Source organism: Falco naumanni, chromosome W, assembly GCF_017639655.2.
Source record: "Falco naumanni isolate bFalNau1 chromosome W, bFalNau1.pat, whole genome shotgun sequence".
Lineage (NCBI taxonomy): Eukaryota > Metazoa > Chordata > Aves > Falconiformes > Falconidae > Falco > Falco naumanni.
Genome location: NC_054079.1, coordinates 7,043,594 through 7,055,229, shown reverse-complemented (window position 1 = coordinate 7,055,229; position 11,636 = coordinate 7,043,594). Strand labels below are relative to the sequence as shown.

General features: G+C 44.6%; 1 protein-coding gene across 1 annotated transcript; it reads right to left on the bottom strand.

Moving 5' to 3' along the window:
- Positions 1-385: 385 nt before the first annotated feature.
- Positions 386-2,410, bottom strand: LOC121080680. Its single transcript, XM_040578824.1, has 2 exons — positions 1,807-2,410; positions 386-1,257 (listed from the first exon to the last, which is right to left on the bottom strand). Exons 1-2 carry the CDS (start codon positions 2,060-2,062, stop codon positions 719-721), a joined length of 795 nt encoding a protein of 264 aa, XP_040434758.1. The 5' UTR covers positions 2,063-2,410; the 3' UTR covers positions 386-718.
- Positions 2,411-11,636: the final 9,226 nt, after the last annotated feature.

Here is an 11,636-nt window from a genome sequence, read left to right as displayed (position 1 = left end):
CATCATGTTAATTGTTGTCTAGACAAGCTCGAGCAAATTCCCCTCAGCTAACTGATTGCCATGCATGGTCCTAGTTTCCAGCCGGGTCCTGCAGCGGAGTTCAGGGGGAAGCAGGACAACAAGTAGGATTGCAACCCTGGACTTCAGGAGAAATAACATTGGCCTCTTCAAGGACCTACTTGGAGGAATTCCATGGGTTAAGGCCCTAGAAGGTAAGGGGGATCAAAGAGAGCTGGCTAATATCCAAACATCACTTCCTCCAAGCTCAAGATAGGTGCCTCCCTATGAATAAGAAATCAAGCAAAGGGAGTGGGAGACCTGCATGGTGCGACGAGCGAGGGGAAGCAAGCGGCCGACTCAGTGTGAGTGATAAAGCAAGCTTCAATTTATTACGGCGCGATTATGTCTTATATACAGTTCCAGTTAATTTTATGCCTACAAATCATCTGCTAATTGGCTAAGCTCTAAAGGATTACATTTTTATACGTCCTCCTATTTGCGGTTACAGCGGATAGCTACAGCGGGTTCGGGTTACACCTTGTTCTTCATGCTTACTCCCTTAAAGTTGTTTTTCTGTTTTTGTACAAGGTCAGCACAATCTTATCTCTCTTCTCTCTTTCGCAATCCTGGTAACTTTCCACTGCAGCTGAGCTTCTTAGTGTTTTTTTTTTCTCTCTGCGGCCTAGTTTGGTTCACTCAGACCTGAGCCAGACTTATGTCAAAAAGTCGTATCACACAGTCCTTCCATAGTACCGTGGCCGTTCTCTTTCATCCATTCTGCAACAATTCCCCCTTTTTCTTTTTGGACAAGGAAAACTGGTCCAGTTACACGTTCAAACAATTTTCGAATACAGGAGAGAGCACAACTTAAACATATAAATCCGATGACAACAATTATCACTATAAGTAATACACTTTGTAAAAGTCCCTTTAACCAGCCTCCTATTCCAAACCAATTTGCTAAACTTTCTAGGCCAAGGAATCCAACATCTTGTTGAATCTTTTGAGAATGTTCCATCAATTGTTTAATTTCTTTGTGTATGGAGCTGGAATTGTCTTCAAGGTCCATACAACACATGCCTTCAAAATCTTCACAGCCATGTCCATGTGCTAATAATAGAAAGTCAATTGCCATGCGATTTTGTAAAACAGCATGTTGAACAGTGGTTAGGCTATCAGCTAGGTCTGATAGTACCCGGCTGGTGAGGTTGGCTTGTTTAACTATCCAACAAGACAGTGTTTCTAAGTTTTTATGGGCTCGAGCAGCAGCAGCACCTGGGATAAAAAACGAAGTAAAAAATACTTCCCATTTATTCCAAAGTTGTACACTATCGTCACAGGTGTTTTGAAGAGTTTGTATAACATCTCTTTTCCATCTTGTTGGATTTGATTTGTTAGGATGATGATGTGGTAAAGCTAAACTTAAGCGACCAATGGTACATGGACCCCCTACAGGCATTGAGGGTATTCCATTCCATGCTCTATTACCACAAATAAAAAATAGACCAGGGGGTAACTTTCTAGGATATAATACTCCAGGGGCAGGATTTGACAGGTTTCGACTGGTATGGTTACACCAACCACTCCAAACAGACTGATTTCCAATTGGGTATACACGAGTGCTAACAGTTGCATTACAAGGTGTGGCAGAACTTTCACCAGCACAAGGATACTTAGAAGAATTTAGATATACACAATAAGAGGCATTCAATGAGTCAACTAGTTCAATTTCTTGAGGATTAGGACCAATAGAAAGTTTGTCATCCCAATTATCAAATTTATCAAAAAACTCACTCATATTTGAACCTCGAGCTAATTGGGTAATCTTTGTCTGGCTAAGAGACTGGTTAAGGGTGATCCAATCTGAGTCATTTAATGGCACACCTACTAAACAAGTTAAAAAGGGTACACTAGGAGTTGACACGCTTGCACAAAATGTGGTTGTGTTGACAGCTCTGCTTAAGGTTACCCATACATTTTCCCGCACATCAAACAGTGATTTAGATACAAAAACTACACCTATAACAATAAGATTAATTAACACAACAGCTGTTAACATCATGATTAGAATATAGATAAATTTATACTAAAAGATTAATCACAACTGTCACTGGTTGTTGGAACATTGGTCACTGCTGCTTTGGTCCACTTTGCTGGGATCCACTGTGGTCCTGTGGAAGTAAGTACACACATATAACCTCTTCCAGCATATTTCACCTCTGCTGGTCCTTTCCACAAACCAGTTGAAGGATCCCTATTCATAACAAACATTGGAACATCATCTTTACATAGCTTAAACATACGAGTGCAATGCTAACAATTATTACTATAAGCAAAACACTTTACAACAGCCCTTTTAAACTACCAGAAGACCGCCCTAATAATAGAGCACCATAACTTTGTCCATTAATTATCAGAGGTCCTCGGACACGAGTTGCAATTTTTTGTGTTCGGTTGTCAATTAATGTTGCATCTACTGCTGTTGCCAGGTCCAGGCCAAGGCTCCCTCGGGTGGCGGGTTGTAACACGGTGTCTGTCGATAAGAGTTGGTCATGTCTCCTGGAGGGGGTGTCGTGAAGGTGACAGGAGTCGCGATTGGGGTCGACGCGCTGCGGCTCCTCGCGCTCGGTTTCTCGTTTCCCGTCTGCCGACAGACGTTGGTCCTGTGAGTTCCTTGCTGACAATTTCGGCACCACACTTGATGTTGTCGACATCGGTCACGGGTATGTCCTGGCTTCCCGCATCGATAGCAGAGGAAGTCTCGGCGCGTGGTGGTCACTGGCTTCGGGGACGCGGTAGCCCCAGGGGGGGCGCAGAGGCGCAAGCACTGCAAATGCCTGACTTTGGGCTTGCACTAAATCTCTCCCTACTGCTTGGATTGCTTCCACTAGCAAGGCTTGCTGACCTACTGGCACCCGACTCATTCGCTCTAGCATTGTTTCTACAGAAGAATCTAAGGGCAGGGTTACTAAAATGCCTTTGGTGTAACTGTTACTATTCTCCAGAATACACTGGCACAATAACTGCCCTTTCATAAAGTTAGGTGTATCTGGTGGGCTCACTGTGGAGGCCTGACTCATTCACTGTACTACGTAACTGACTTAATATTTTCCAATCAAAGCCTCCCAGGTTCCCTGTCTTTGGTTAGCGGCATTCATCTGATACGTTACAGGGAAAGCTTGTAGGGGGTTGACTTGATCAGCAATATAAAATATTCCCTGACCAGCCGCTTCTTGTGCTATTTTTTGCCAATTAATGTGCGTAGAACGCACCAGTTTCTTTACTGTATTTTTTTTCTCTTTTTTTTTTCTTTTTTTTTTTTCTCTTTTTAGAATTTTGTATTGACTGCTCACTGCTATTTTCTTCCTCAGCAGCACTTTCGTCAAATGTGTCCCCGCCCTCTGGCCCCCCCGAGGCTACTGTGCCGGAGGGGGGGTGGGGGGGACGGACGACACACGAAGGGTTTATAGGTGGTACAGAGAGCACTGTTTGTGATAAAGAGGGTATTGGAATGTGATTTTCACATAGCATAATTTTTCCTGCATTAGGATCTGCGCTTGCAAGTCGGCTTGTTACTGCCGCAGCAAGGCGCTCTGCTTGATATCTTTTTACACAATTAGTTACTTCATGCCATGATTTCATCAAATCTTAGCAACTTTATCATCATCAATTACTAAATCCCATAAACAATCTCCATAATTACGCCATTCATCTACTTCAAACATATGCTCAGGATCTATAAAATATCCTTTCGCTTTACCCATAGTAATTAACCTGGCCAGATCTTTTAAAGGGCCTACTCCCCGCTTTTCTAAAAAGCATCATAAAAGTGCTACCTCTTTTTCCATAGCGCGCTTAAAACAGTCCTTTTCCTTGATTAAGATGCAGCCTTTTCTCTGGGTAGACACTCACGGACGGCGAACCTTTCCTTGATTAACGTCGGTTCAAGCACGGATCGAGGTACGATGCCTGCATCAGTCGATCTTCGCTCCCTGGTCGCTGCTACCAGTGCTTCTCCGTCCTCGCTGTCCGGTGGAGAACAAGGATTGGGGGTCCCTGTTCGGGCGCCACTTGCGACGAGCGAGGGGAAGCAAGCGGCCGACTCAGTGTGAGTGATAAAGCAAGCTTCAATTTATTACGGCGCGATTATGTCTTATATACAGTTCCAGTTAATTTTATGCCTACAAATCATCTGCTAATTGGCTAAGCTCTAAAGGATTACATTTTTATACGTCCTCCTATTTGCGGTTACAGCGGATAGCTACAGCGGGTTCGGGTTACACCTTGTTCTTCATGCTTACTCCCTTAAAGTTGTTTTTCTGTTTTTGTACAAGGTCAGCACAATCTTATCTCTCTTCTCTCTTTCGCAATCCTGGTAACTTTCCACTGCAGCTGAGCTTCTTAGTGTTTTTTTTTCTCTCTGCGGCCTAGTTTGGTTCACTCAGACCTGAGCCAGACTTATGTCAAAAAGTCGTATCACACAGTCCTTCCATAGTACCGTGGCCGTTCTCTTTCATCCATTCTGCAACAGCATGGATGAGCAAGGAGCTTCTGGCAAACCTCAAACAGAAGGAAGTTTACAGGATGTGGAAAAAGGGACAGGCCACTTGAAAGAAATATAGGGATGTTGTCAGAACATGCAGGGAGGTGATGAAGAAGGCTAAGGTACGTTTGGAATTACATCTGGCAAGGGAGGTCAATGACAACAAGAGGGGCTTCTTCAAGTACATCAGCAGGAAAAGGATGACTAGGGAAAATATGAGCCTGCTGCTGAATGAGATGGGTGCCCTGGTGACGAAGGACACAGAGGAGGCAGGGTTACTTACTGAATGACTTCTTTGCTTCAGTCTTTACTGCTAAGACTACCCCTCAGGAATCCCAGACCCTGGAGGCCAGAGTGGAATTCTGGAGAAAGGAAGACTTTCCCTTGGTCAAGGAGGATCATGATAGAGATCACTGAGGTAAACTTTACACGAACAAATCCATGGGCCACGATGGACTGAACCCCTGAGTGCTGAGGGATCTAGCAGATATTATTGCCAAGCCACTCTACATCATCTTTGAAAGATCATGGTGGACAGGAGAGATGCCTTAGGACTGGAGGAATGCCAATGTCACTCCAGTCTTCAAAAAGGGCAAGGAGGACCCAGGAAACTACAGGTCGGTCAACCTCACCTCCATCCCTGGAAAGGTGATGGAGTAGCTCATTCTGGAGGCCATCTCAAACCACGTGGAAGAAAAGAAGGTTATTGGGAGGAGTCAAAATGGATTCACCAAGGGGAAATCATGCCTGACCAACCTGATAGCTTTCTATGATGGAATGACTGGATGGGTAGATGAGGGGAGAGCAGTGGATGTTGTCTACCTTGACCTCAGCAAGGCTTTTGACACTGTCTCCCATAACATCCTCGTAGGTAAGCTCAGGAAGTGTGGGTTAGATGAGCAGACAGTGAGGTGGATTGGGAACTGGCTGAATGGCAGAGTTCAGAGGGTTGTGATCAGTGGTGCAGAGTCTAGCTGGAGGGCTGTAGCTAGCAGTGTTCCCCAGGGGTCAGTGCCTGGTCCAGTCCTCTTCAACTCATCAGTGACCTGGATGAAGGGACTCTCAGCGTACCCTCAGCAAGTTTGCTGATAATACAAAACTGAGAGGAGTGACTGATCCACCAGAAGGCTGTGTTGCCATTCAGTGAGACCTGGACAGGCTAGAGAGTTGGGCAGAGAGGAACCTAATGAAGTTCAACAAAGGCAAGTGTAGAGTCCTGCACCTAGGCAGGAACAACCCCATGCACCAGTACAGGCTGGGGGCTGACCTTCTGGAAGGCAGCTCTGTTGAGAAGGACCTGGGAGTCCTGGTGGACAGTAAGTTGACCATGAGCCAGCAGTGTGCCCTTATGGCCCAGAAGGCCAATGGAATCCTGGGGTGCATTAGGAGGCATGTGCCCAAAAGGTCAAGGGAGGTTATCCTCCCCCTATGCTCTGTCCTGGTGAAGCCACATCTGGAGTACTTTGTCCAGTCTGGGCTTCGCAGTTCAAGAGAGACTGGGGAAGGTCCAGTGGAGGGCTACAAAGATGATGAGGGGACTGGAACATCTCCCTTATGAGGAAAGGCTGAGAAAGCTTTGCCAGTTTAGCCTGGAGAAGACTGAGAAGGGATCTTATCAATGTCTACAAATGTTTTAAGAGCGAGTGCCAAGAAGATGGGGCCAGGCTTTTTTCAGTATGGCCAAGCGACAGGACAAGGGGCAAAGGGAACAAACTGAAACACAGGAAATTCCATCTGAATATGAGGAAGAACTTCTTTACTTTGAGGGTGACAGAGCACTGGAACAGGCTGCCCAGAGAGGTTGTGGAGTCTCCTTCTCTGGAGATATTCAAAACCTGCCTGGGCACAACTCTGTGCAACCTGATGTAGGTCAAGCTGGTTTAGCAGAGAGTTGGAATAGATGATCTGCAGAGGTCCCTTCCAGCCCTGACCATTCTGTGATTCTGTGATTCTGTGACCTGCTCAGGAGATCCATTTTTTTTGAACAAATTGGCAAGATGGAAGTTGAGAGATCCCAATGGATGTGGTCAACAAACTAACAGCTATGTCTCCACTAAGCAGAAAGAAATACAGGCTTTCTTAGGCTGATGCTGAAAAAGATGGAATGAAGAAAACTGATAAGAGACTTTTTGTACTTTTAGCAGCAAGGTATTTATTATCTGCACAGGGGAGGAGGTGGTTCGCACCACAGAAAATCACTCCCAAGCACAGGTGTGAAATAGGCTAATTTATACATTTGACATACATGATTGCAACATTTCTCCATACATTATTCATGTGATTACATCTCATTGCATATTAATCATAGGCGGAGCCTGGACAGAGTTTAGGCAGAGTCTTTTCTTGGCATCAGTTTTGAGAGGGTTGTTCTGGCCTTCGGCCCTGCTCAGGTGGTCTTCCTCAGAGTTGAACCTTTCAGCCTTCTTTTATAAGTGACCCTGCCAGGATCTTGTACATAAATCTTGGCTGGCTAACCATTTTCTTCTATTGATGTGTCTAACTTTACCTAATTTATGATTTCTAGTACCTGGTACAGCAATTTCCAACAATGGCTTAGGCTTGGGTACAATGAGCAAGAACAGGGCGATTCAGCACTACATGCTATGGTTCCTCAGCAACCAAGTTGAGCAATTTTGCAAAGAAAAATGGGGTTTTTACAGACCTGAGACTCTTCTCAGGTAGATCTTTAGGTTTTTAGGCCTTTTTCCTTTTCAAGGCATTGTGGGTTTTTGGAGAGTACACATTCCAAATTACAGTCTGATTGTAAGCCCTCTGTATCAGGTCACCCCAAAGAAGAATGTTTTCAAATGGACCCTCGAGCAATGACAAGCCTTTGAACAAATTAAACAGGACATAATTTATGCAGTAGCCCTTGGGCCAGTCCCGACAGGGCAAGATCTAAAAAATGTGCTCTACACCACAGCTGGGGACAATGGACCTACTTGGAGCCTCTGGCAGAAAGTACCAGGGGAGACTCGAGGTCAACCCTTAGGCTTTTGGAGTCAGGGGTATAGAGGATCTGAGGCCTGCTATACTCCAACTGAAAAAGAGATACTGGCAGCTTATGAAGGGGTTCGAGCTGCTTTGGAAATGATTGCTACTGAAACACAGCTCCTCCTGGCACCCCGATTGCCAGTGCTGGGGTGGATGTTCAATGGGAGGATTCCCTATACATATCACACAACTGATGCTACATGGAGTAAGTTGGTCACACTGATCACAAAATGAGCTCGAATAGGAAGTCCTAGTTGCCCAGGAATCTTGGAAGTAATCGTAGACTGGCCAGAAGGTAAAGATTTCAGAATGTCAGAGGAGGAGGAAGTGACGCATACTGAAGAGCCCCCATTGTATAATAAATTACCAGGACATGAGAAGCAATATGTCCTGTACACTGATGGGTCCTGCCATATCGTAGGAAAGCATCAGAGGTGGAAGGCAGCTGTGTGGTTTTCATGGTTTAACCCTGGCCAGCGACTAAGACCCACACAGCCGCTCACTCACTCCCCCCACAGAGGGATGGGGGAAGAGTATCGGAAGATTAAAGGTGAGAAAACTCATGGGTTGAGATGAAGACAGTTTAATAGGTACAGCAAAAGCTGTACACACAAGCAAAGCAAACCAAGGAATTAATTCACTACTTCCCATTGGCAGGCAGGTGTTCAGCCATCTCCAGGAAAGCAGGACTCCATCACGTGTAGCGGTTACTTGGAATGACAAACGCCATATTTATGAACATACCCCCCTTCCTTCTTCTTCCCCCAGTTTATATACTCAGCATGAAATTCTATAGTATGGAATATCCCTTTTGCTAGTTCAGGTCACCTGTCCTGGCTGTTTCTCCTCCTAATTTCCCATGCCTGCGGCGAATGAAGAGACGGGACGCAGCTTGATGCAAGCAAATGTCAATTTATTGTACAGAAGCACGAGGTTTTATAGACTTTCAGAAGCTGCGCGTTTTAAACTAATTGGTTCTTGAAGCTAAGCCTTGCATACTAGGCAATCTCTGATTGGTGGTTAACTACCATCAATTAACAGCAAGGTGTTATCTTTCCTTGGCGCCATCCTTGGCGCCATCCGTCTCCCACCCCCCTGTGCTCTGCAAACATGCCTCATCATGTTAATTGTTGTCTAGACAAGCTCGAGCAAATTCCCCTCAGCTAACTGATTGCCGCGCATGGTCCCAGTTTGCAGACCGCTCCTGCATCTCCCCCTTCCTGTTGCACAAAAAGAACCTTTGGAACCGAACAAGTAAAAACAAGGTATAAGTAATAGAACAAATAAAAAACCAACTAAGACATTATCAGTGTCAAAATAACCCACTGTCTCTATTCCATACAATTTTACAATTTCCCCTTTTTGTTTTTGAGCAGCTAGTGCCAGGTTTGCCATGTTCTGCAGGGCCCTTGCAAACATGACAGCAACCAAGGTAATAGCAAACAAACAATACTGCCAATTGATTGAATGAATGCCAAAAAAGGCTGAAATTTTCTCAGATTTTGATAACGTGTTGCTGCAATGGGGCGCCTAAAATCCACGCAGCGCATACCATCAGAATCCTCACAGCCATATCCTTGAACCAACATCAAAAAGCAGTGGCAATTTTGACTCACATTCTTAACTGCCTACCAAACAACGTGATTTAACTCTTTAATGCTTTCCCTGCTGTTACTCCGGATAAGAGAAGAACCACTGCAATACGTTCCCATCACAGCCTCCCACTACATTAACATCTACAGAAAGACAATTATCGACATTCAAAGTGTAAACAATATCATCTTCTTTTGGATTAACATTATACATAGGTGGAAGGGCACACCAAACAAGAGCTGGTTCAGTCAAAAAGTTTGAAACATAGCATGCCTTCTCTGAACATACCTCTGGGGTCATTCCCTTCATTCCCTCTCTTTTTTATGCAAAGAGAAACACTTTTACCATAACAGAGAAGCCCCTATTTACATCTCTGAGCCCGGACACAAACCGCAGCTGTATGCTCCACCAGGCTCAGGGCAGAAATCATTCATGTAGTTACATAGCTATAAATCTCTACAAGCATGCAGACACCCATTAAACACTAGATAACCATGTTTATCTTTCCTATTCTCCTTCACAATACCTAGCTGTTCTCTCATCTCTTGTTAGGTCAAATATTCTCCAGTTTCCTCTCCTGTATATCTCCTCAGACATTCTCTATCCTCCCCTTTTTTGCTTGTTAGTTGCAAGGAGGCAAAGGGTGTATGTAGCTGGGTGACCATGACCTGCTTTATGTTACAATCAACTAAACACTGGATACAGAAAAAAAAAGCATGGGAGACATAAGGCAAACATCAATAAGGGGGTTAAAGATAATTATAATAAATCCTGTAATACTTTTGAGTCATGGCCCAAAGTTTCCCAGCCGTGAGAAGAGACCAAAGGCATCCCGCCCCTGGCTCTGTTGCAGATCTTTGTTTTAAGGCTTTTGAGTTTTGTATACTTTTGTAAATTAATTCACAGTGGTCACTCAGATTCACGTAACACATCCTATCAAAGTCTTCACACTTGTGTCCCTGTGCTAATAATAAAAATCAATAGCAACTCGGTTCTGTAGCAACATATGATGGACAGAATCAACATCTGTTAATAAGCCAGAAAAAAAAATATTATTTGTAGTATTACTTTGTTTAGCAAGCCAGCAGCCTAATTTACTAAGCAAGTTAAAAGCGTGTACTATTCTTACAGAAGAGTTTAGAGAAGCAAAAATCTGTTATGCTGCATTCCAGAACTCAGCCTGAGAATTACAGTCTGCTGTGAGTTCTGCGTTACAATCATTTGACACATGTTGGGGTTGCGATTGTGAAAGCTGCCCGTTTACAATTTTCATTGACATTATCACAGCTAGTTGTTTTAAAAGCATCCCTTGAGCTTCCTCTTGCTCGACTTGTTGCAAAATATTCTGAAGCCAATCAATCAAGTTAGTATTAAAGTTAGTGACTCTCTAGGACCATGCAAGACTGTGGCAAGACTCCCGCATCCGGACTGCCTTAATAGCCATCTCATTCATTTGCAAACAGTTGTCCCTGGGATACCTTGCCTGAGTCACAGAATTGGCACAGTTAATTTTCTCCAGCCAACTGCTCATAGTTAACAGCAATTCCCCGATTAAGGTTTTCAATCAAGGCCACTACACATAGCTCACAAAAATCAGATAACCACATCATATACTGTATCAGTTAGTACCATACAAAGCAATGACTTCCAATCATGCAGTGTGAGTGCATAAGGCTCTGCCATCACTTCAAGAAGGGACATAGCAAATGTATTATGAATCCTCCCTTCCCGCACTGCTTTGCTTAACCCTTTAACAGCCTCGTATTGCACAGGCTGCCACTCTGCAGGTTGATTTGTCTGACAAAATACTGAACATGCCATAGCGACTCCCAAAACCTATCACTCAAGTATTTCCCACTTGCATTCCTGCCACCAATCCCTCAGACCCCCTTTCACCCTCCCCAAAAATACAATCAATGCATCAGGAGAGACGAGGGGGTGGGGGAAAGGTCTAGCTCCTTTTCCAGATCTATAGGACCTGGATCAAAAGGTTTATCAGTGTCAATGGAATCATTGTCCGAGTTGCCCTGTTCCCGTGCTTGGTCCTGTGTTGTGAGGGTCGCTGCAATCAGTGACAGAAGCTTTGGAGGCAGAGGAGGTGTGGACAGAATCGCCATCACTGACGGTGTCTTGAGAAGAGTCGTGCTGTCGGTGGAATTTACAGCTTCCTCTGGTTTAGCACCGTTAGTAGAATTAGTCCACACTTGGCAAAGAGTAGTCAGAATTTGCCACCAAGATGCTAAATGCATTCCCGACACGGAGTTCCCCTCCGCGGCAGCATCATACAATTGGCTGCTGTCTGTACACACTTTCATTCTTTCAAAGTCTCTAAAGTTTCTTGGCTGCTCACCTGTCTCGATGAGTACAGGTGTTATCCTCGGGGTTTAGGTTGTCCGCCTGGTCCAGACAGCCAGACGATCGTTCAGCCAAGCCGTCTCCTCCGGAACACAGCCCTCTTCATGAGCTGTCTTTTTTATCGACCAGTTCCGTCCTTATTCTTCCAAGG

What these genes read in the sequence shown, in the direction of transcription:
- LOC121080680 (XM_040578824.1), bottom strand. Translation starts at nt 2,062, where the DNA reads ATGATGTTAACAGCTGTTGTGTTAATTAATCTTATTGTTATAGGTGTA. An exon ending in GATTACCCAATTAGCTCGAG is followed by an intron (nt 1,258 to 1,806) that starts GTTCAAATATGA and finishes CTGCTGCTCGAG; the next exon opens with CCCATAAAAACTTAGAAACA.